The 24,628-nt window shown below is 38.9% G+C and overlaps 1 protein-coding gene across 2 annotated transcripts in view; it reads right to left on the bottom strand.

Moving 5' to 3' along the window:
• KIF13B (kinesin family member 13B) overlaps positions 1-24,628 on the bottom strand; it is a 193,682-nt gene that overhangs the window by 50,526 nt on the left and 118,528 nt on the right. For both annotated transcript variants that reach the window (XM_026518909.4, XM_026518910.4), the window contains exons 22-32: positions 20,164-20,337; positions 17,783-17,940; positions 16,446-16,578; positions 12,225-12,371; positions 11,570-11,599; positions 9,935-10,034; positions 9,234-9,360; positions 8,413-8,468; positions 6,672-6,796; positions 5,243-5,419; positions 2,432-2,524 (exon numbers count right to left, since the gene is read on the bottom strand). In XM_026518909.4, coding sequence (XP_026374694.1) covers positions 2,432-2,524; positions 5,243-5,419; positions 6,672-6,796; positions 8,413-8,468; positions 9,234-9,360; positions 9,935-10,034; positions 11,570-11,599; positions 12,225-12,371; positions 16,446-16,578; positions 17,783-17,940; positions 20,164-20,337 — 1,320 coding nt within the window. The remainder of the gene's footprint in view (positions 1-2,431; positions 2,525-5,242; positions 5,420-6,671; positions 6,797-8,412; positions 8,469-9,233; positions 9,361-9,934; positions 10,035-11,569; positions 11,600-12,224; positions 12,372-16,445; positions 16,579-17,782; positions 17,941-20,163; positions 20,338-24,628) is intronic.

The raw sequence follows: 24,628 nt of genomic DNA, 5'->3' as shown, positions 1-24,628 counted from the left end.
GAGTCAAGAGACCTAAATTCTAATCTTGCCTTTTTTGCCAATTATGTGGCTTTCCTCTTTCCGCAGCTATAAAATGAGGATGATTGTTTCTTCCTTCTACCTCTCAACACAGAACACTTTTTGGTGTCTGAAAGGAATAGATATTATCCTGATTTTGTAAGAAAGGGAAACTTGAGTTTTATAGAAATGTATACATTTATGTTACCCACACCCCTATCAAAATACAAAAACGTTTCCATTACCTCAGAAAGTTCACTTACAGCCTTCATAGTCAATCCCTACCCTTTCCCAAGCCAGGGTCAGCTCTTTCACCACAGATTAGTTTCACCTGTGTTAGAATTTCACGTAAATGGAATCATACTCTTTCGTGTCTAGCTTCTTTCACACAGCATAATGATTCTGAGATTCATTCAAGAACTTCATTTCTTGGTATAGCTAAGTGATATTCCACACTATGGATATACCACAACTTCCTTATCTATCCACCCACTGATGGATGTTTGGGTTGTTTGCAGTTTTAATTTACTCTGGATTAAGCTTCTATGAGTGTTTGTGTACACATCTCCATGGACACACACAGTCACTTCTCTTGGGTAAGCACCCAGAGGTGGAATGACTGGGTCCTGGGGTAGAAAAAGGGGAAACCATCTCCTGCTCTCTGGCCTATCATCAGTTCTTTCCGACACCAAGCTCTCAGAGCTACTGTAACAGCGAAGACAAAGAACTTTTTAAGGATTTTTCATGATAAACCTCGCTCCTCAAGGAATCTTTTCATTTTGTTTTTAAATAAAAAATAAACTAAGTGCAGTCCTTTCATTGTTGAGTTTTAAGTCTTCAGGGCTTGATAATATGAAAAAAGCCACTTGCCAACTTAGATGTCTAGCTAATTATTAACAGGTAGCCCAATCATGGGAGGCTATATGCTTATCTCTCAGCTGATCCCCTCCCCACATTTCCTCCCTTTGAAAATCATATCACCCAGAGAATAAAAGCACTTTTAAAGAGGAGAAAGAATCTACAATCAGGAAGGGATGAGACAGGAGGGGAAGGAAGATGAGAGAAATGGAAAAATGGGAGTTCACTACAGAGGTCACTGTTTCTCAACTGCATTCAAACCATTTATAGAGTTAAGATATGAAACAGCCAGAAAGGCACATAAAACATTCAGACGCAGAGAATAAATAGTAAGTCTCTAGCTGAGCATCTAAGTAGACAAAGAGTAATCTACTACAGACCCAAGATTTTGCAGCTAGTCTGCAACAGACCTGGTTTTTAAATGTTCAACGGGCTCCAAATTAAATAGTTAAACAGCTAATATTTACTGTGGAAGTCTAACACTTTGAAGATCCAGTACAAGGTTTCTTGCAGTACAAGAAATCTAAAACAAAGCTGAAGTACTGTGTAATCTTTTCAGTCTTCCAAATCTCTGTACTAAAATATATTTTGTCCACCTACTGCTCAAACACTCAACAGAATCAACAACGTCCAGCCCTCAAAAATGAAGAGAATGATGCAGATATGGACGGCGTGGTTAGCAGGGAGTGTTCGCTCCCAGCGCACGTCCCCACTTCTCCGCTCGCAAGGGAAGTACAATCTGCATCTCCTCACTCACTCCTCGATCTGAGAGAGTGAGTGTCACAGAAGGAACTGCTCTTCTCTCTTCTCCAGGGTCTTTTTCTTAGAACCCCTTTCCCCTAGCCGTGTAAGGAAGGCCTCCATTACCAGCTGTGCCGCGGTGCAGGAGAATACAGCTGGGAGTAAATATCAGGAAGCATATACATAACCACAGCATGCAGCAAGCTTCCATTGGGGGTGTATTTTAAACTCCATGTGTTTATGACGGTCTCAGTTCAGAAAGAGAAATAAGGAGAAGAAAATAATAATAGGAACTATAATAATGGCAATCACAACCGACTGCTTAGCGTGTGCACAACGACTTGTATACAGCATCTCATTTAATCCCTAAAAACAACCCTGTACAGAAGCTATCACTAACCCAATTTAATAAATGAAAACATTTAGGCTCCAAGTAACTTACCAACTTCACCTCACAAAGAGGTGACAAAATATCCGTGTGATTCCAAAATGAAAGCCTGAATCTCTATTTTGTGCTCTGTTGCCTCCCTTTGAGGGTGACAATATTGCTACCTTATGGCTACTAGGAGTAAAAAGGAGGGTTGTCTTCTAGGAGTGTTGATTTGCTAAAAGGAACTTCTTCTTTAACAAAATACTAAAACCAGAACCTTTAAAGCCACAAATACATTTTACTATGAGTAACAATAAGATTAGGAAATTTCCTCTACAAATCTATAGCATTTGCCCAAATACACAATTTCATTGACTCTGCATTTCTTAGGTAGGTGACTTTCAGGGAGTTAGCTCTTTTTACATGTTTATTTTTAGTAAACTCAAACTTCATACGATCCTTCACCTCTGGAATATTGGAGACAATTTCAAAAGTCACTCCACAGCCAGGAATAGAACTTCGATGTGACATCTTTTTAAGGAGACTCTGGGCAAAACCCTGGAGAAAAACAAAACAGAAAGATACAGTTTCCTACCTCAAAAACTGAGTTTTCATTAACAAAGAGACAGCACAAAGGGTACTGCATTCATTCTAACCAAAAAGAAACAGCATCTTTCCAGTATGAGCAAGCTGAAATCCACATCACTAAATACAGGCTCTTCAACTTCGCCGCAGCACACAAAACCGATTTATTAGGTTCCTGCGACGTGACAGGTCCTATACTCAACATATGAAGAATATACACCCCAAACTCTGGAAACCTGACACCAGTCATCTGGTTCAGCTCTACCTAAAGGCAACAGAAAGAAGACTGTTGACTTCGACACAATAAAGTGACCTTCTAAGATGTGAGCGAGGACTGGTGACCCTTACACTTTTTTTTCCCTCCAGTACAATGGACATCTTGCAGCATGAATATTGACAAGTTCAGGCATTAAATTCTTGACCAAAGCAGGATCGTTATGAAGAATGATTTCAGAGTGCATGGTCATTGTTTATGCTGACTGTGCTCTTTGCACAGTTAAGAATGGAACTGTTGAATTAATGCATAGATGACTCATTTGAAGATGCTAAGACTGAACACCCTGTAGAGGCTGAAGAGAGCAGGGATGAGCGCAGAATACAATTGGGGAACAAAGATACGAGAGAATTGTAAACCAACATCCAGCCTTTTCCCTCATGCAAAAGGGAAGTAGGAAATCTGTGAAAACCTCCAAAGAAAATAGAAAAATCAAGCCATTTGGTCTCAGAAGTACCTATTTTCACAAACCCACTTAATAATAATTTCTTTCCTATTCAGTGATCTTTACTTTTTTAAAAGACTGTAGCTCTTAGAATGTAAAGAGACCACTGACTGCAGCCCTTCACTCTCTTGTCTTGAGCCTTGCCATGGTGCTGAGCCACTGCCCATTCCACTGGTCTGGGAACAGCTACACCTTTTTTTTAACGGGAGGAGTGGGGAGGTGCGGGTGCTGTTGTTACCTTACCTTTTGTTTTCTTTCTGTATGGAACTATTGAAGCTGATGTGCATATATTAGCATCATAAGGAAGTCCCTGTTCTTGCCATAAAGAAGCAATTTTTAGGACTGAAGTCTCTGAAATTGGGAGGGAAACTGGCATGTCCTAAAATACTATTATATCATTATCAATTTGATAGTATCACGTCATTTCAACCAGGGAAAAAGAGGTGGCAACTTCTTGTTGCTATAATAAAAAATTAAAAAGAAATGGAAACCAAGCCCCTCCCAAAAAACAACAACAAAAAAAACCCATCAGAAGAAGCCTGGTGACTGCACGACGTACCCTTTCTGTTAAGGATTCTGTGGGGCTGGTGGCTGTAACAGGTCAGTCTCAGTGCCTGGCAAGCAGAATCTCTAGCTCAGGAATGGCAAAGAACTCTTCAAAATGCTCCTCAAGAGCAACACGTCTTTTTCAATCCCTTAAAGACTTCCGAGAAAAGAGAGCCAGAGAAAAGAGTGAACGGGAGACACACCACATACGTCTACAGCTAACCTGATGACCTGGATTTTACTGATGCTGGATTGCCAAGCTAAAGAGCTGCAATTTTAACAGCATTACCACCAGTCTTCATTTCAAAGATTGATATCAGTGTGACATTTAGAACTAAAGATTAATTTTTAGGGGTGGAGATTACATCTAGGACTCTGTCAGCCGTGACTGTGCTCTTTTAAATGAAAAGATTTCTTTTCATCTGTCCTGGTTTTAGTCAGTGTATCAAGAAGGCCTCAAAAAAAAGTAAGCATCCCTAGAATGAGCCTCCCAAATCCTATATTTGCCAAGCCAATGACAGAAATAGTTTATGTTCTTCCCTAGAAGTTTCCTACTAAACCCAGTCATACGGCACAAGGTCCCTCATAATCCAGCTGCAACTGTGTGGACAGCCAGGGCCCCGGCCTCTGCGGCACACACTGCCTGTCACACTCTGCCACTCGAGGTCCGAGCCTGCCCTGCCCTGTCCTTCCTCACTACCTCTGCACGGAACATACCATTTCTTCCTCCGTCGCCTGCCAGACTCCCCGTCTGTGAAGGAGCGGCTGGTGTACTTACCCCCTCCCCACTCTGAAACCTTCTCGGACTTGCTCGGTGTGAGTTCTCATTGCTTCGCCTGCAGTCTTCCCACACCTGGGGAGCACCTGCTTTCCAGCACTATCCCAACAGAGGCATCACCAGTTTATTCAGCTACACATGGCCAATGGACACAAGCCGTTTGAAGATGCAGACTAATTCTCACTCATCTTGCTACACAAAAGCTCGACAGAGTACACTCTCCAAATATATGAGCCCACGAATTAGCAGAGATGACGGAGAGGAAAGAAAGAAGTGCAAAGCAGAGGATGGGTCCAAACAACAGCTAATCTGCAAAGAACAGTCACATCTTGTGAGACCCAAATGGTCTTTCCAAATGGAAAGTCAAAAACAAACACTGAGAACTTCGCTTTGACGGGGCTCTGGGGCATCCAAAAGAATGGCTTTCATTTGCGACTACGTAACAAGAAAGACTCATTGCAATAACTGAATACTGTCTAGGAGAAGTCAGGCCGGCAGGTGCCGGGAATGAAGCAGGCACGGTTACACGACAGCAGCAGTCGAGCTGAAGAGAAAAACTCAATGCTTCACAGGGGCTGTGTGAACGGGAGGCCAGAGCAATCATTCGCGGCCCTAAAGTCAGTTCTTCAACTGGGATTAATGACTCACCTGCCGGCCGTGAACATGGACACAAATTCGTTTCCGAAGCACCAACTGCATGTCAGCCGGATGGCTGAGCTGGACAGTCACCCGCACGATCAGATACACGCGCTCATCCGCTGGGGTGCCTTTACTGAGCTGGGGACAGCTGTGCACGGCAGAGTCCCAAGAGGCTTCTGCTCTCACCTGCCGAGACAGAAAGAACATACTTTTCCCTCTCCTCCTGAACACAAAAAAGCTTCACAAGGAAACAGCTTGGCTTGGCTGAGGTTGGACGTCCTGGTCAGCATGGAAGATCTACTAGAACTGGCCTCAGAGACTCCGGGATGGGAGGATGTGGCCTCCATCACTCTAGTCTGGGCAGTAAGAGGATAATGTTCCCGGCTGGCTGGTTTTTAAAATGTTTTAATTTTGAAAAATGCTCAAACATAAAGGAGAGATGTGAATTCAGGACAATCAATTCCTGTGTTATCTTCCATCTAGAATCATTAGCTGTTAATATTTTGCCACTTTTCCATTGTCTTTCTCATAACTCATACAAACGCAGAATTGTTTGCTGAACCACTTTAGAGTAAGTTACAGACCTGTAACTCTACCTGCCTAAATACACTAGCAAGTACCTTCTAAGAGCAAGAACATCCTCTGACTTAACCATAGGACAAGTATATTCAGGAAATTTAACACTGATGTGATACTATTCCATAATACATAGTCCATATTCAAATCTTTCAACTGTTCTGATCCAGGACCACTAACTGCATTTAGGTGCCATGCCCCTTTAGTCTACTTTAATCTGGAATGGTTCTCCAGCCCTTCTTTGTTACTTAAGATACTGACAGGCCCACTGTTGTACAGAATGCATCACAGTTGGGTGTGCTGGCTTTTCCCCTACTAGTGAAGTTTTGTATCTTAGGAATACCACTAAGGGATGATGTGCCCTTCAAAGCATCCCATCAGCTCTCCTTGCTTAAACTACTTTTTCATTTTTCCAATATACTCAAAACTAGGAAGCCCCACTGTACACCCATCACCCAGATTCAAACATTATCAAGATTTTGCCATACTGCCTTCATCTATTCTTTTTTTCTCTTCTTAAAAAGTCTTTACTAAAGAATTTCAAAGCAAACCCCAAACACTGCGTCATTTTCCCTGTATGTACTTCAGTAGCATCTCCCCAGAGAGGGGACCACTGCTGGGCTGAACTATGAATACGAACAGAGATCCTTTACCAGCAGGGGAAGTAAAATGGTCAGTGGACATAATCTGACCATCCACTCCTTCTGGAAGGGGTTCTGCTCTTTCTGGAAGTCATAATGAAAGGCTTTCATTTATATTTCTTGAGGAATGTAAGCATCAAAATGATTACACTGCCGACTGTTTCAAAAGACACATGAAAAGGTTAAAGAAACTACTTTTCATCCGATTTTCCCTAGTTTACCTCTCCATCGTGCTGTTTTACAATCTGTAGTTCAAAGAACTCATCCTCTTCTTCACCGGTGAGGGTAGCATCCCATCCACCAGCTTCTGGGTCATCAAGATTATCCTGGGAGCTGAAATCATCAGCTAAAAGCAAAGAAGTTCCATTAAATCAGAGATCGTTTTAAAGGATAACCCCTACCCGCTAAATTTCAATATGCTTAGTATTAAAATTCTACTGCCTCAAATTTCATTTGCTTTTGGCTCTAAAATCTTACATGACATGGAAGAGGACCATTAAACAGTTCACAGTTCTTAGAGATGGATAGACTCTCAAGAAATTATCTTATCCAATCTCCTACCTTTATGCCTTATTTTACATGGAAGGCAAATGAAGCCAAGATACCCAAGAGGTTACTCAAGGTCAGCCCATAAATGTTAATGATAGGATTATAACCCAAATTCCGCATCTTTTAGTGCATTGAAGAAATGAGAAGCGAGAGTGATTCCAATTATCTGACAGTTAAGTTCAACAAAAGAATCAATTGGCTACATGAGCCAGAAACTTGGAGGGTTGCCCCTTGGCCCTTTAGTTATTTAGTTCTAAGTCTGGCCCTCCCAACCCCCTATCCATCTTAAGCTTGTGAGTAGCCATCAAAAGTATCTTTCTAGTATGTGGGCTTGTGTGGATCAAGAATGGGCATCGGGCTGCACAAGTTCCTGATCGTTTCTTGGGATGTCCGTACAAACGGGTCTTCTATAAGCTTATTCTCTTCCACTCTTACCCTCCTCCACACGTGCACATGCACACACGAGCACCTCACCTGTCTAGGAACCTAACATAAGGATAGGCCTGAGTAAGCCTCAGCCTCCAAGACACCAGAGAACAATAAGATAGGATAGAGAGCTGTGGCAAAACACCGAAACCCTCTCAGGTGGACAGACAGTAAAGTATTATTTGCTAACTCTGTGTCCATATAATAATTTTCCGTATGTCTAAATAAGCTAAGCAGTATAAGATGCTAAATACCTCAGTTATTATAACTCCCTTTCAGCTAGGTGGAAGAAAACCACTGAGGACATCCAAGCTTGCCTATTTAGGACAGTTAAATTGTAATACACCAGTTTTTTTGCAGATGTTTTAGGAATTTAACTGCTGACTTTTACCTTATTTTTAGCTCTTTAATCTACTTTTTCATTTTTATTTTCCCTCCTTGGACAGAGTAAATGTAAAATGTAGCCACATCCAAACTATTTTACATGAAGGAGAAAAAAGTCAGAAAAAAAGGGCAGTTTCTCATAAATAAGCAACGTAGGAAAGAAGGGCCTAAGAACTTACAGAAAAAGTGAGAAATTTATTAGATAGTGCTAAGAAAACACAGATAAAAGAAAGCATGCTACATAAGCGTCACTAGTTATTAGTCCTTTCCAGAGAGAAGTCTCTTCCTAAGAATTAAAGAAGACAATACTCCCAGTGCAGGAAAACACCTGCTACTTCATCCTAACACGATGAGGAGAACAAAGCACGCACACACATACCAGTCACGGACACGCCAGGAGGAAACGTACCTGCTACGCAGCAAACTATTATTCTTACAGAAAATTCATTCCTTGTCAAGTGTCTGCGTCCCTCAGCACACATAAAATAGACCCTAACCTTAGGCTTACAGAATTGCTTCACTGCAAACTTTGTTAGAATCTAAGTGTGACTCGGACACTAATTTGTCAGAGGTTAAGCCTTCAGAAAGCACCTCCTAACTTACCATTTAAATCAAGGAATATAACAGGAATGTGTGTTTCCATCCCAGGAACTGGGGTCCTAAAACATAATGAAAAATAGCATCTCAAATAAAGCAGACTTTCTCAGCAGAATGTACTTTGAGACACAGTGTTAACCCACAGTGAGAAGTATTACAGGTCAAGCCAATAATAACTGTGGGTGTTGTGTTTTTGTCATAATTTCACATCAGAGATGCCCCAAAGACTTACCTGTAACTGCCACTTCTTTTAATTGGTGCTCTCGTTTATAAGTATCATATGTTCTGATACTAGAATTCAGTCTTATAAAATACATCTACCTGTTTATAATTGAAGCTCTGTTTAAAGTTACTTTTTTCTTAAAAAATTATATACTTAAGGGCCCCATATGGCTTAATTTACTATTTTTAATTTCTATAAAGTGGCACAGAACATTTGCTGACAGTACAGTTTAAGCCAGCACCAAAACCAAAAACTCCTGGAGCTGCAATTTTATTATGACCGAATGGTCTTTTAAGGGAATGACCCAAGTAATTAACATATTAACTTTTTTTCTTAATGCTAAGTGCAGTGGTATTAAATATTGATTTAGATTCTCAGAAATCTTAATTATTTGGGCCAATAACAATATTATTTAATAAAACACAGTTTTAGGCCACAGTTATTCCGACTCATGAAAATAATTTAACACTTCCTCTAATTCAAACTTTTTTCCACTATGCTGTGATGAGTCTTCCATTAATTGGAACAGAGGCAGAATTCATACAGAGAGCAGGCGGCTCAGTGAGCATCTGGAACATCCGAAGACACGTGGCAGCATTCATACCATTCTGCCGGGGCCCCTGGAATGCCGCTGCCAGCGGAGGGGACCATGACTGCATTCCGCTCCTCGGTCAGAGTCAGCCTCATCTCTAGAAGTTGAGCTTCACGGTCGGCATCATCCTCTGTTTTATCTAGAATAGCAGGAATGAGGATCAAATACAAATTTCTCGCTTGATTTACACTTTTGTCCTGCAAATCAATAGGATTTGCCTGTATTTCAGGTACTGGTTGGTAAGGGTTCACCGAAAACTTACTACTTCCTTACTTAGTGATAAAAAAAAAATCACAGTAAAAAATGAACTGTAAGCTAAAGATGTTGGTGTACTCTTACAGAAAGGCCATCTTTGGTTCATGGAAGGCCAACATGGACCAGCACATGAACAATTTCTCCCAGAGTTAGAGGATTCAAGTGCTTTCAGAGAAGAAATCAAGAACGTTAGCACCCTCCTTAATTTATTTTTGAAGGGCAGTGTTTACATACTGTATTTTCTCTCTTCGTTGGGGATGGGGGAGACCTATAGAAAGATATCATTATAGTTAAATAAATGTTACTATGAAAGGATATGACACAAATAAGTAACATTCCTATGCTCTTGCCATCCCCATTACTGATGTATTCATCTACTTCTAATCTATATGGCTGCAAATGGAAATGAACTACACACAGATTGGGGGGAAAGGAAATATTCAACTAGCTTTTCCTACCATGTTTACTGACAAGCTTCTGCAGTTGTTGATCTAAGTACTCCTGACGTTTTGTTAATGCATTTAGCCATTTTCTACGCAGTCTCTCTAAATCCCGATCCTGGAAGAAAACAAGGGAAATTATGGCAAATAAAACGTCATGACATTTGAAAACCAATGCTCCATCTACCTTACTCTAAGGCTTCAAAAATATAAAGTATTATACTCAATCTCTTTATTACCACTACTAGTTGACTCCAATCATTATTCAGAACAGAAAGTTCCAGAAATCAAAGCACTGCTGTTCTGGAACAAGACAGCTTCTGAAAGGGCATTCTCTAATATCTAGAACCAGTTTTATTTCTATTGGTTCAAGGGGCAGAACTCCAAGTAACTAATATCTACGATGTCCCTCTGCTAGATAAAAATCATAAATACTTGAGCACCTGACCGGCTGTCAGAAGAGCATGTGACTCCTGCTCCTGGGGTCATGAGTTCGAGCCCCACACTGAATGTACATATTACCAAAACAATAATAATAATAATAATAATAATAATAATAAGTAAACTTTAAAAAATCACAAATACTACTCAATAATCTTCAATTCTATGTCCCTGGGAACTATCATAAGAATTCCTCAAATTTCTTAACTTGTTTCAGCCTTCAACATGTTTCACTAGTCTCCACAAACAACATGTAAATGCTTCTCTCCCTTGTTTCCTATGGAGGGATTTTTGGAGAGGAGAGGGGGCGTTATCAACAGACTAAGAACTCTACCAGTCAACACCTGACTGTATACCAATCTTGCCTCATTTCCTTTCATAATAAAGTTAACAAGACTGGGTAGATGAGTGGAATGCTGAGGATACAGTGTGTATCTGGATTTCACTAAGGCACTTAACCAAATAGCTCATGACATTCTTGTAGACAAGATGGAGAAATGTGTAATGAATCTACTTGAATGAAATCATAAATGACTGAAATATCACATCCAAAGAACAGTGATTAATGGAATAATGTCAGCTTAAAAGAAGTCTCTATTGTTGTGCCATAGGACTCTGTATTTAACCCTATCTGATCCAATATTTTTATCAGGCACTTATAGGAAGGCAGACATTTTTATCAAATTAGAATGATGCAAAACCAGGAGAGTGACTACACTGGATGACATAATCAGGATCCAAAGAGCTCTGACAGTCCTAAACAATGACTAGCAAGACTAACAAGATAGAACTTGACAGACATAAACAAAATCTTGCAGGAGATTAGGAAGAGGGGAGGCAGGCAAAGCCAAACCTGTGTAACTCGTGGAAGTGGGGAAGGGAGACCTGGTTCAGAAGATAGAAAATACCTAAGCAGCGTGGCTTGACTGAGGCTCAGTATGAGACAGCTCTTACAGGGAAAAGGGTGGGTGACCTCTCAAGGAGAGAAAGAGGGCAAGGAAAAGGATCTGGAGAAATGGATCTGTACAGATAACAGTCACAAATGATTTCCTACACCGAAGTCTACGAAACTCTGTTTTAATTTGAGAAAAAGCAGTATTTGATTCAGAATTAATTGTGTAGTTATTAAATAACAGTATGACAAGACTCAGGAATGTGTGATTCACCACTGGAATCAAGCTCATCTGATGAGGCCAACAGGTGCTTCCTTACCTGGTAGCTGTCCATGTCCTCCTCCTCCTCCTAAAAGAAAAGATATATTACTCATACCTAAAACAATTATTTTTCCAAGAATCAGGCTATGCTCAACAACCAGACTCTTTTCCCATACTTTATACTTTCTAATTTAATTGAATATACTATTTCATCTCCCACCTACGCTCACTCTCAGTTTTACAGTTTTCAGGAAGTTGGAGTTAAACCTTAAGCTTCTCATAGGAAAGTGAAGAACACTCATTTGACCTTTTCAGGAACCAGTACAATACTTTCCCTGCTGGGTTTATAGTCCCACTCCCCAGGAGAAATCAAACACCTGCTGGCAAATAGTCTTTACAAGCCAGTAGGGGGTTTCTGCCGAGGGTGTGGGTGATGGAGGAAGTTAATCACTAGTAGGCGACTGAGGAATTTCTAGAGACTGCCACGCCTTAACCCTCAGTTTGCCATGTATCAGGGCAAAACCAACAGTCTGATGCAGGTGCAGTGATTCCTCACTGAAATGCAATACAGTAAAAAAGAAAAAAGAAAAAAGAAGACATCAAAGGAAAAACTGAAAGAATTGTTCATGGAAGGCAGTTTTCTGGCAGGTTCCAAAAGACTCTCTTATCTTGTTGGGTCTTTCAACAAGAACATAACTGGCACAGAAACTTACATGAAAGGTCTCATGAGTCTTGGGGGATCTGAGCGTTCTAACTTTTACACATCCAATGCCAACAGACAATATACATTCTTCCATCAGTGGTAAAGTCCCAGATTCCTGCACAGACTTCACCTCCACTTGGACTCGCCGGGACTGTCCCTGCAGCACAAACAATTTTTCTTAAAATCAGTTTAATTTCTAAAAATTTGGTTCAGAGAGACCCCTACAGGCTGATGTTGAGAAAGCGTTTAACTTTGGAGACAATTGTCTCACCGTATCTTAAAAGTTAAGTAGTAAACTACAAATTGAAAAACTAATCAGGAAAAATAATTTATCTTTTCAGCAAGTAGAAAGACACAGAATATATGTGGCTTGCATATTTCTTCAATAAAAAGAAACATTAAGAGAAAACATTCTAACAAAGGAAATGCAAAAAAGCAAGGGATAATATAAACTGTTCAACTCACTTATAATCAAATAAATACAAATTAAAATAAGCACAATACACCCTTTATTTTCACTTACTAAACTAGCGATTATCTTTTAAGAAGGCAATTTCTGACCGCCGAGAGTTTGTCAGGCAATTACATACATCGTTGGTGAGAATATAAACTGTTGCAAAGCGTCCTGCAAGGCAATCTGCCTTAAAAATGTAAGTATCCCTTGACCCAGCAATTCAACTTTCTAGGAATCTGTTCTCCGTAAATAATCATATATTTTATAAGGAATCTTAAAATAATGTTAAGAATAACAAAAAACTAGACACAAATATATATGTAATATTAACAACTGTTCAAACTGTAGTGTATATAATAAAATATTAGTCATTAAAACATACATGATATATTAAGTTACCACGAATATGGTTGGGGCACCTGGTGGCTCAGTCCGTTAAGCATCCAACTCTCGATCTCATGATCTCTGGGTCATGAGATCGAGTCCTTCATGGGGATCCATACTGCGTGTGGAGTCTGCTTAAGATTCTCACATTCCCTCTCCCTCTGGCCCTCCCCCATTCTCTCTTTCTCAGTCTCTCAAAAAAAAAAAAAAAGTATGGTAAATAATGTTAACCAGACTTTAAAAAAAAAAAAAGATGATCAAACCCAATATATATATATATATATACACACACATACAGGATGATCTACTTTTAAAAATAAGCAGAGTCAGAAATAAGAATGATGACCACTATCCTGGATTCACTGTTCTAATCCCAAATAATTTAAAACCATGCGGCAAAATGAAGAATTGCGCACGTACATTTTCATAATAAATACAATGTGACCCGGTACGTTTACAATGAAGTAGGATTTTAAAAGAAGATTCCCCATATTCCCAAATCACTGACTTCAAAGTCAGTTTGTAAGTTTCAAGGATGTAAAACAGAATTTGAACAATGGAATCTGAACGTACAATTTCAAGTCAGTTACTCTTCCCCTCTTCCATCAGATTTTAATTCCCAAGAGCTCCCTGTTATCAGGGAAATCAATTTAGGCAATGATTAATCAGAAGGCTAGATTTGAAGAGATGGGTTACAGACGTCTTTTGATTTAATATTTTCCAAGGACTATGCATCAGATATCTTGTGGAAAGAGTACCTCAGAAAACATTTTAATTGTCTAAAATAGTTTAGTCCATTTCAGTTAGCTACATTTTGCTTGTTTACTTTGCCTGAAACAGAAAGTGCGCTCACACTGGGAGGGTGAGGCAGAGGCACTGTGGGGGGAGGGTTCAAGGTCGGCACAGGGAAGAAAAGGAGGGAAAGATCCAGAACAGCCTGTTGCCCCACTGAAAAGCTTTAAGCTGTATCCTTGGACTCACAGACTGAACTTCCTGTAACTGCTAATATTTGAGCATTTTTTAACTACAAAACCAACACTTTTATATGGTGAACCTAATCAGTCCTCCTCTGCTGTTTTTCCGTTGAAGAACAGCAGTTCTTGTCTTGAAAGATTTTAATTCAAATGAGCCTACCATCCAAGTCCCTCTATGAACGAGCCACGCACGCTCCTATCAGCTCCTCTATTACTGCTTTCCTGGTCTTCCTACATGTTACGTTCTCCCCAGACTTACCTAATCCCAACCACTGCATCTTTATTCTTGCTGCTTACGTATGAAAAAAAGCCTTTACACTATCGGTTCAGCCTCGAGGTCAAGACCCACACCCTTCAAAAAAAACCTTTCCTGATGAACTCAACTCATCTTTGAACACTTTTAGTAAAGGCTGTCAGAAATAAGACAAATACTTATATATTCTATTTATACTAAGCCACAGAAAATTAACTGGTCTTGCCTTCCAGGCAACGAATTCAGAGGCTTCCAAAGAAGATATATATATAGCTTTAACAGATGTTCAGAAAAAGATGTTTTTCACACCCTTAAGAATCCTATTTTATGTATATATCTGATGCTATAGTTTAATTTCTTTTTCCTTTTAGTTCTTTGCCCATACATGAATGAATTTGCTAAAATTCATTTGCTGGGGTCAGAGAACAAGTGCTTATCACCTTCCCCCTTCTAAAACATTCAGAAACTTAAATATATAAGCAAACTTTCTTTTTCCTTTAACTTTTTCTCATATTCTGCTGTGAATGATTTCAACATTCATTTTCAAAAGCTATTCTAATATTTTACCATTGTTCTAAAGTACAGAAACTATCACGGGATACGATTTTCTACTAAATGTTGAATTAATGTAAAGTATAGCAAAAAAAAAGGGGGGGTATTTCCAAATGTTCTATGTAAATTCTGTTAAGGTATTTTCTCTTTAGCTGGCAGCATAGACACTTTATAGTGACAATCCGCCCAGGGTTAAGTGACAATTCCCACCTATTTCTCTGCTGTATTGATTTCTGGCAGGCGTTCGTATCTACTCAGTTGCATTTATTTAACACCTCCTGCAGTATCATACAAAGATATTTGGTCTTTGTCCTCAGGTCCTGGCAGAGAGCTCCTAAAACTCTCAGAACTTCCTGAGTCATAATGATTATAGGTGCATCTTCTAATGACGCAACTTTAAATCTGGCGATTGTTGGTAGGTCCCCAGATAGCTTGAAGAAGGGGGCTGGTAGCCAGAAAGACCCCCCAAAAAAACAAAAAAAAACAAGCCTTGATTAAAAGTTGGAACTGTCAGCCCTACCCTAAGATCTCTGTACAGAGCAGAGAAGGGATGGAGATGGAGTTAATCACCCACGGCCAAAGCTTTCATCAGTTATCCTACGTAATGAACATCCATTAAGAGCCTACAAACAGTGAGGTGCAGTGAGCTTCCTGGTTGGGGACAAATCAAGGTGGTGGGAAAGTGGCACACCCAGAGAGGACACAGACACTCCTTAGCCCTCCTCCCATACTTGGTCCCATGCATCTCCTCCACTGGGCTATTTCTGAGTCATATTCTTTATTTAAAAAGACTGGAAACAGTAAGTAGAGGGGAGGAGAGCTGGGCAAACCCCTGAATTTGTAGCTAAGTTGGATAGAACTGAGGACCCAATACTCGAAACTGGCATCTGAAATGAAGGCCATCTTGTGCTTAAGTTTGAGCCCTTAAACCTCTGGCGTCTGATACTAACTTCGGGTGGTTAGGGTCAAAACCGAATTGCGTTGTGGGACACCCAGTTGGTGCCTGCAGAGAATCAAGGAATTGGCTGGTGCCAGTAGGAAAAGAACCCTTTCACCTCCCAAGTACCAAGCACTGTGCTTCATATACAGTATCTCTAAACCTCACACCAGCCCTACAAAGTGGGTGTAATCATCACACCTCCACTTTATACCTAAGGAAAAGTTCTGCGAGGTTACTAAACTTGCTCACAGATTTAGGGCTAGGCCATGGGAGACCAGAACTGAACCCTAGCTTGCTTTAGACTGTGAAGTGCTTGTTCTTTCTGCCATGTCACACTGCTTCTCCTTGTCTTTAGAAATATTCAAATGCTGCGTGATATGTTTCTATTGTTTCCTGCAATTCAATTCTAAGTCATTATTTAAAGCTTATCTTTTTGGTTACTTAAACCTAAGAGAAGCTGGTTTTAAAATATTATAATTAACAATATTTTTTTTAAATGAACGAAAACAGACATGAAATAGGAGACAATTTTAATACAAAAAATGGACTTGGCCAGTCTAGATTTCATTATCACTGATCTGACATTTCTGCTAATAGGAATCCAATACTAAGCTTTATGGTGCCAAAGAATTTAATGTTAACATCCAGAATGATAACTTTCACAATTTTGTTACCTGCCGGAGTTGAAAGATTCCTCCTGTTGGCACATCCTTTGCAGAAATTACTTCTACAGGGCAGTATTCGCCATTCTCATTCTGTTCCAAGATTTGGACCCAGAATTCCACTTTTCTGGTAACTTCACTCCATCTAGAAAATAGTTGAAGTTCTTGGAAAATCATACATTTTCTATTTCAATACAGGCAGCTTAGGATCCTTCACATGAAAACTAACAATGATAATGACCTCCAAACAGAATAACTCAGTAGAATGACCTGCAGTTCAGTGAGTAATATACAAATATATACTAGCAAATATAATTAAACCAAAATTAAACAAATTTAACATCAGAACTAGAAATGGTTTCTTCATTTCATTCAAAAAGGTATAATTATGGGGCGCCTGGGTGGCACAGCGGTTAAGCGTCTGCCTTCGGCTCAGGGCGTGATCCCGGCGTTATGGGATCAAGCCCCACATCAGGCTCCTCCGCTATGAGCCTGCTTCTTCCTCTCCCACTCCCCCTGCTTGTGTTCCTTCTCTCGCTGGCTGTCTCTATCTCTGTTGAATAAATAAATAAAATCTTTAAAAAAAAAAAAACAAAAACAAAAACAAAAAAACAACAAAAAAAAACCAAAAAGGTATAATTACAAATCTACTTCAAAATGGTTATTCAAAAATATAAATATGGTAATCAGAGGTCCAGAAGCAAGTACAGTGATTATCTTGACCTAGATAAAGGTAATGATACATATGCTTGATTAAGTAACTTGACAAGACTCTTCGCTCAGATTAATAACAGAATCAAGAAAAAAACTTAATTCTAATTAAGGATTTGCTAAAACATTCTAAAAGTAAAACAAGAAAAAAGAAAATCTGGTTCTCTTCTATAATAAGATGGAAAGCATGAATACATGCTCTTTCAGTCATTCCCTTTTAACTCTTCTTTTTAAAATCCTGGTACAAATAAGCCTGCCTCCTTCCATGACTGATGGCATTTCAAAAGAACTTTGCACTAGAGAAAAAATAAGTAAAACCTGAATTCTAGAGTATATCTTGATCCACTCTCCCTACAGTTGCTTAATTAGAAGTAATTCAGAACGATAAGCAACTATTCTCCAAAAATTCATTCACTCTTTATTCTTAACTAACTACACATTTAACGTCTCTTCCATCACTCTTCAAAGTTCACTCCTGTAAGGAAGTTTAAGTGTGCTATAAATACACTGAAAACAATAGCATCTATCCCTAGAATACTGGTAATGCTCAGGAAAGGGCTACCTTTATAAATGGCAGTATTAATCTCTTGCAATTCTTTAAAATTAAAAATGGAATCAGAAGGATATCTAAAATTCACCTGTCCCGAAGACTACGTGTTTTTGCTTGGATAATCCCCAGATCCCACAGGGCTGGGTTTTTCCGAGGATCGTTCATTTTATGGCCATATACTTCAATTGCCAATGCCCCTTCTGAAAGATGCTCAATGAAGTCTTCGGTAATGTTAACAGAAAACTCCTGAGAGAAAAAAATTACAGAAGAGGAAGTACTTCCTGGTAACCTTATGATTACTTATACCCACCAGTATATACCTACTTCATGGATAAGAGAAATGAAAAAAATATGTTTTAGTTATTGAACAGAACTGTCATCTAACACGCGTAATGAATGCTCAGATGGTCTAAGGTTCTTGACTTTAAACCTAACTATAAATCTCATTTTTTAAAAAATACTTCTCACCTTGAAAATCAATTGTGAAAGACCAGCATTGTATTCTATTTTGTTAACAGTATTTGGGACGCTATTTTTAAAGTATTAATAATTATATTAAGAATTCCAACGATGATCTACAATGTCTTGATATAAAAGTTATTAGATGCAGTAAGGTAGCAGTGTGTTAGAATAACAATTTTTCCTAGCTTTTAGGAAGCTAATTATCTCTAATAACAGGAGAGTAAGGAAATAAATAATGATCATCAGTGCAAAAAAATCACCTAATTTTTAAAAATTCTCCCAATCTGTCCATCTTTACAAATATATATGACAGCATTTTACAGTAATTATTAAACTCTAGAACAGTTTATTGTAAAAAGTCACAGAATCCACACTATCTCTCCATCTTTAAAACACTAAAGGTATTTCTATGTTTTAAAAGAGACCCCTCCCTTGAAAAAAATGAGATGGATTAACTGTGGTACAGTAAAAAAAAAAAAAGAAAGAAAGAAAGAAAGGAAAAAAGAAAGAAACTAGAGTCTGACTATCCTGGCTCTTCTAATTACTAGCCATAGGTAAACTGACCTCTGAAGTGGCTGCTTCTGCTGAAACAAAAAAATACTATCATCAAATACAACTGTGATAACGATCACATGAAAGAATAATATAAAGTGCTTAGCAGAGCACTGGTGTTCAATAAAGTTCATTCTTGTCTCTTTTCTATCTTCACTTTCTCTAAAACACCAGTTTCTTAAACTTTTTAGATGACAATTTCTCCAGTACGTAATATAAAACATGGGTTCCTTTAAGAAGGGTATATATAGTTGACCCTTGAACAATGCAGGGATAACAGGCACCAAACCCCCATGCAGTCAAAAATCCACATATTACTTTTGACTCCCCAAAAACTTAACTACTAATAGCCTACTGTTGACTAGAAAGCCTTCCTGGTAACATAAATAGTTGATTAACACATATTTTGTATGTTACGTATATTATATACTGTATTCTTACAATAAAGTAAGCTAAGGAAAAGAAAATGTTATTAAGAAAACCAAAAGGCGGGGCACCTGGGTGGCTCGGTCGTTAAGCATCTGCCACATCGGGCTCCCTGCTCTGCTGGGAGCCTGCTTCTTCCTCTCCCACTCCCCCTGCTTGAGCTCCCTCTCTCGCTGGCTGTCTCTCTGTCAAATAAATAAATAAAATCTTGGGGTGCCTGGGTGGCACAGCAGTTAAGCGTCTGCCTTTGGCTCAGGGCGTGATCGTGGCGTTATGGGATCGAGCCCCACATCAGGCTCTTCCGCTATGAGCCTGCTTCTTCCTCTCCCACTCCCCCTGCTTGTGTTCCCTCTCTCGCTGGCTGTCTCTATCTCTGTCGAATAAATAAGTAAAATCTTTAAATAAATAAATAAATAAATAAATAAATAAATAAATAAAATCTTAAAAAACAAAACAAAACAAAAACAAAAGGCGGGGGGGGGTGCCTAGGTGGCTCAGTAGATTAAGCATCCAACCCTTGATTTTGGCTCAGGTCATGATCTCAGGGTCATGAGACTGAGCCCACATCAGGCTTCACACTCTGCAAGAAGCCTGCTTGATTCTCTCTCCCTCTCCCTCTGCCCTTCCCCCTCAAAATTAATGAATTAAAAAGTAAGTAAAATATTAAAAGAAAAAAAAGAAGAAAACCAAAAGGAAGAGAAAATACATTTACAACCTGTGTTGTGCAAAGGTCAGCTGTACATATATTCACACAAAAGGAAATTTTGATTGTGGAGGAGGAGTTAAAGGCACTGACACTTCAGAGTCTCCCCCCAGCTTTACTGAGATACAACTGACACATAGCACTGTGCTCATTTTAGGTGTACGGTGTATTGATGACATTTCGGTTTCTGACTCCAACCACACTTGAAGAAACTCTGATTCGAGATATATATTGATACCAAATCATTCAACAAAATAATGCTCATTCTGCAGTTTTGTTTTTACCTAAGTAATCAGATGTTGACCAAGTCTGGAAAACAAACTTACATTGCAGTGATCAAAGACAACCATGCACTGAGGCTCCTTGCTGACCGGAGAAGAGGAGGAGGTATCCACTTCAGGTGCAACAATTACCGGCTCCTGTTGGTCCCAGAAGTTGTATTTGCAGAACACAAAGTGGGACAGATGCTGTGGCAACCCAGTGGCTTGGAGTATTTTAACCTGAAGGAAAAGGAAGGCTCTGATTTTAACTCAGAAAAGGTGCAACAAGTATCTTGAGTCAGATATGGGTCTGAGTCTTGCCTGTGTCACTACTGGGTTTTGTTGACCAAATCCCCTTCACTCTGGGATTTATTTCTTCATCTGTGAAATGGTGACAACAACTGCCATATTTAGTGAGAGGTTGACATGGGGTAACAACGACCTTGACTATAAACTTGGATGTTTTCAAACATTTACGGGCCAATTCTAGCTTCTTATAACATCTTCATCATATCATCATATTATAATAATAATTTAACCAACTCAGAAAAGGAAAAGTTCTCAACCATCAACACCATTCAATGATAATGAATTTGGCTAACTGTGGATATGTCAAGAACGTAAGATTATTAAGAATGATGAATGAAGAATGAAATCAGCATATGTGTCAATAAGGAATATTCAGTAGAGCTAAAAATGTTTATTTGATATTTTGAAGGATAAAAAAGAACAAGGTTCTTTTTTTTTTTTTTAAAGATTTTATTTATTTATTTGACAGAGATAGAGACAGCCAGCGAGAGAGGGAACACAAGCAGGGGGAGTGGGAGAGGAAGAAAGCAGGCTCATAGCGGAGGAGCCTGATGTGGGGCTCGATCCCATAACACCGGGATCACGCCCTGAGCCGAAGGCAGACGCTTAACCGCTGTGCCACCCAGGCGCCCCCAAAAAAGAACAAGGTTCTTGAGTAGAAAGTTATATGCTGCTAGATGATTTTTTGGAAAATCTTAAAGGCATCAGGAATGTATACTTTGAAGATCTGAAGGGATTAAGGGAGGAGATTAAAGACGGTGAATGTCACCCATCTCTGTACCAATTCTTTTTTTTTTTTTTAATTTTTTTTTAAGATTATTTATTTATTTGACAGAGAGAGAGACAGCCAGTGAGAGAGGGAACACAAGCAGGGGGAGTGGGAGAGGAAGAAGCAGGCTCCCAGTGGAGGAGCCTGATGTGGGACTCGATCCCAGAACGCCGGGACCACGCCCTGAGCTGAAGGCAGATGCTTAACGACTGCGCCACCCAGGCGCCCTGTACCAATTCTTACTGAGTGACTTCTCCATGCAGATTCAGGGGAGATGAATCAAAGGAAACGTGCCCTGGACTGCAGGAGTGTAAGGTGTTGTGATAACAACATGCAATTGGAAATATATATCTAATCAGACTCAAATGTGCCAGGAATAAATGCCCATAATGGATTTTAAAGCAGTCAAAAATTCTAAATATTTCTTTTGGCAGGCAGTGTTAGGTTGATTTTTAAGCTGCAATTTTTGTGATAAGTTGTGACATTCCAAAATTCCTCCAACTATGAAAGAAACTAAATTCTAAAATTAATTAAGCAAAACTAAATTCTGATTTTATAATTGAATCCGGGCTGACTTTCATATGACTGAGCATTGATCATTTATTATGTTCTTCACCTGGTCACTTCCTACACATTGCAAGATGGCACTGTGCCTCCAGTAAATTAAATTTCACGAAAAACAAACTTGAATATGTGACCAAAGTTGATATAGTTCAGCAACCACAAATAAATCGTCTTAACATTTCAGGAAGCATTAATAATAACACAGAATATCAGGCAAAGCAGATGACTATTTTCTTCTATACCAGGTACATAATGGGTGAGCAACGGTTGAGAAACCTGTTTTTATTCATTTTCCCCAACAATGGCAACAAGAGTTTGAAACATTTAGACAGCAATTCCCCAAAAGGCTACAAAAAGACAGACTGACTAATGCATTTTATTTGTCCAAACCCAACAGAGCCATCAGTGTTCGGCAATTAATTTTTTGTTCATTTTAAAAACCATCACTTTTTCATTAAGTGTTTAAAATTTGTTATTATACTCTTTTAGGTGAGACAATGTGAAATTTGAGAAGATTACAAGATTTTTGTAGAACACAGATCTAAATAAAACTCTCTGCCACATATTAGCTTCTGTTTTTGAGCAGATTAAATTTGTAGTCTTCTTAGGCTGAGATTTCTCCTATGTGAAACAGGATAGCTACCCAATGATACTGGCATGAGGACTGACCATACCAATGGAATGAAATGAATGAAAACACATCCAAGCATTGAGTGGACAGATGTTGGAAACATCCTTCTTTGTGATTCAATTCCATCGGAAAGCCAATATTTTTTCTTAGAAATCAATCTAAATTTTAAGGTTGAAATAAATTTTAAGATTTCATATGCTGACCTATATCCTCCAGGCAACTTATCAGGAATAAGACTGCCAGGAATAAAGAATATCAGGAATGAGTAATATCCTGATATCCAGAACATAATTTTTGTTTTTGTTATTTTAAGTTTCTGCATACAGAAATCAAAATCACCACAAGGTGTCAGAATACCATAGGCTTTGACTTGCCACTGCTCAATATAAAGCCCGGGAATGTCAGAAGACATGCTGTTTGGGGTTTTAAAATATACTAATTTAATTTAATGTCATTGAAAATATCAATAATGTTAATACATGCATACTTATTTTCATCATAGGAAAATAAAATCAGACTGCTTTTTTATAAGCTGGTGATACTTATCACCTATTATTGTTAACTGTCCCAGACTGATTTCATTTTCTCCACCAATATTTTGTTCAGTGTCATATAGTCTGTCTTCCTTCTTTTACACAAAAGATTATCACACGCTTAGAATATGGTCTCTAAAAACCACTTCCCACTGAAAGGAACCGGGTTCCTTGGAAAAATGGCTGATTCCAGGTCTGCGATAGGAAATGTCCAGGATGGGACTAGAATATTCCTCATACCAGAAAGCGAGAAAGCTAGCATAGTCTATGACAGTTAGGGTTATGTCAAAAGGACTCCAGAGAGGAGCCCATAGGCCAGATATGGGATCATGTGAGCTTCACTACAGGTAATAAATACATGGATCGAAACACATCAAATATGTTTACATCAAAGAGTTCATAATGATATTTGGACTAAAAACAAAATAAAACCTCACTGGTCACTTTTGTATATTAGTAGGAAAACCAATTAATTATTTTGAAAATGAGGGGTTTTTTTTAAAGGAGAAAAGAATGGAGCATTTACCCTGCCTTTCCTATACAAAACTGATCTCCAAGGAGCAAAATACTTGATGTAATAGGACAGTTCTTTCTAGAAAAGAATTATAGCTAATAAATGAGGGGTGATAGGATTGTAGTATCATTATTTTCTCACTCCTCATGAAATATCTAGGTATAATCATCAATAATTGCTAACATCCCCAAAAGAACACTAGACATCATGTGCCTTCCGATGGAAGAACACACCTATAAAATGTCCTTGCTACCCCCTTTCCCTTATATCACCTTCATGTCTAACCACCAATTTACAGCAAATAAATCTTAACACATTAACTCATACCAATCAGCAAAATCCAGATTATGAGAAAATACAAGACAACAACCCAGCTTCTACAACAAATAAACTGTAGGGTAAGAGAGAAAGAATGAGACAGAGGAAGCAAGCAAGCACAAGAACCCACACTTGAAGTTTAGGATAGATTTAGGGGCACATCAAGCAAGACAATAAAGGAAACTGACTGGGTATCTCATATTAAGGAAGTATTCATTTCTGTTTATGATATAACGGGTTTTTAAAATGCTCTTCTTTTACAGTTGCATACTAAACTATTATAGATGAAATACGATGTCTGGAATAGCTTCAAAATCACCCACGGGAAGGGGACAGCACAGAGAGGCTTAGGCAGATGAATGAAATGAGAGCATGAGTTGATATTGAGGGAGGGTGGGTGGGGATCAGTAACACTTTTTTCACCACTTTTGTATATGTTTGTTATCTTCCACTAAAAAAATCTCACGATATTTTAACTTCGTTTTTTCTTAAAAAAAAGAAAAAAAAAAAGCCTATGTTACCCAGGATATACTACTTTTATTCAGTGATGACTTTCCCAAGTGAGAAAGTATCCTTGTACTGATGTAAACTTTCACACAGCTGCATTTACTAGTCCAGCACCTTTGAAATGGGCCATCATGGAGTCGTCAAGCATATGTCTCAACCCTCGGTAATTATATAACCTCAGAAAAAATGTTCTAGAATCAAGAATAACACAATCAAAGATTAATGTTTTAGTGAATTAAAAATTTTCCCCTGCCTCCTGAAGCATCTGACTTAAACATCTGAGGTCTTCTTAATACATGCAAACACTCAGAAAGGAGCCCATCTCTAACAGCTATGGCTTCCCCACAGCTTGCAGTGAATGCCTCACTTACTCCTTTTGGTATGAA

The sequence above is a fragment of the Ursus arctos genome, unplaced genomic scaffold, assembly GCF_023065955.2.
Source record: "Ursus arctos isolate Adak ecotype North America unplaced genomic scaffold, UrsArc2.0 scaffold_11, whole genome shotgun sequence".
In the NCBI taxonomy this organism is placed as follows: domain Eukaryota; kingdom Metazoa; phylum Chordata; class Mammalia; order Carnivora; family Ursidae; genus Ursus; species Ursus arctos.
This window is presented reverse-complemented; position numbering and strand designations above follow the sequence as displayed.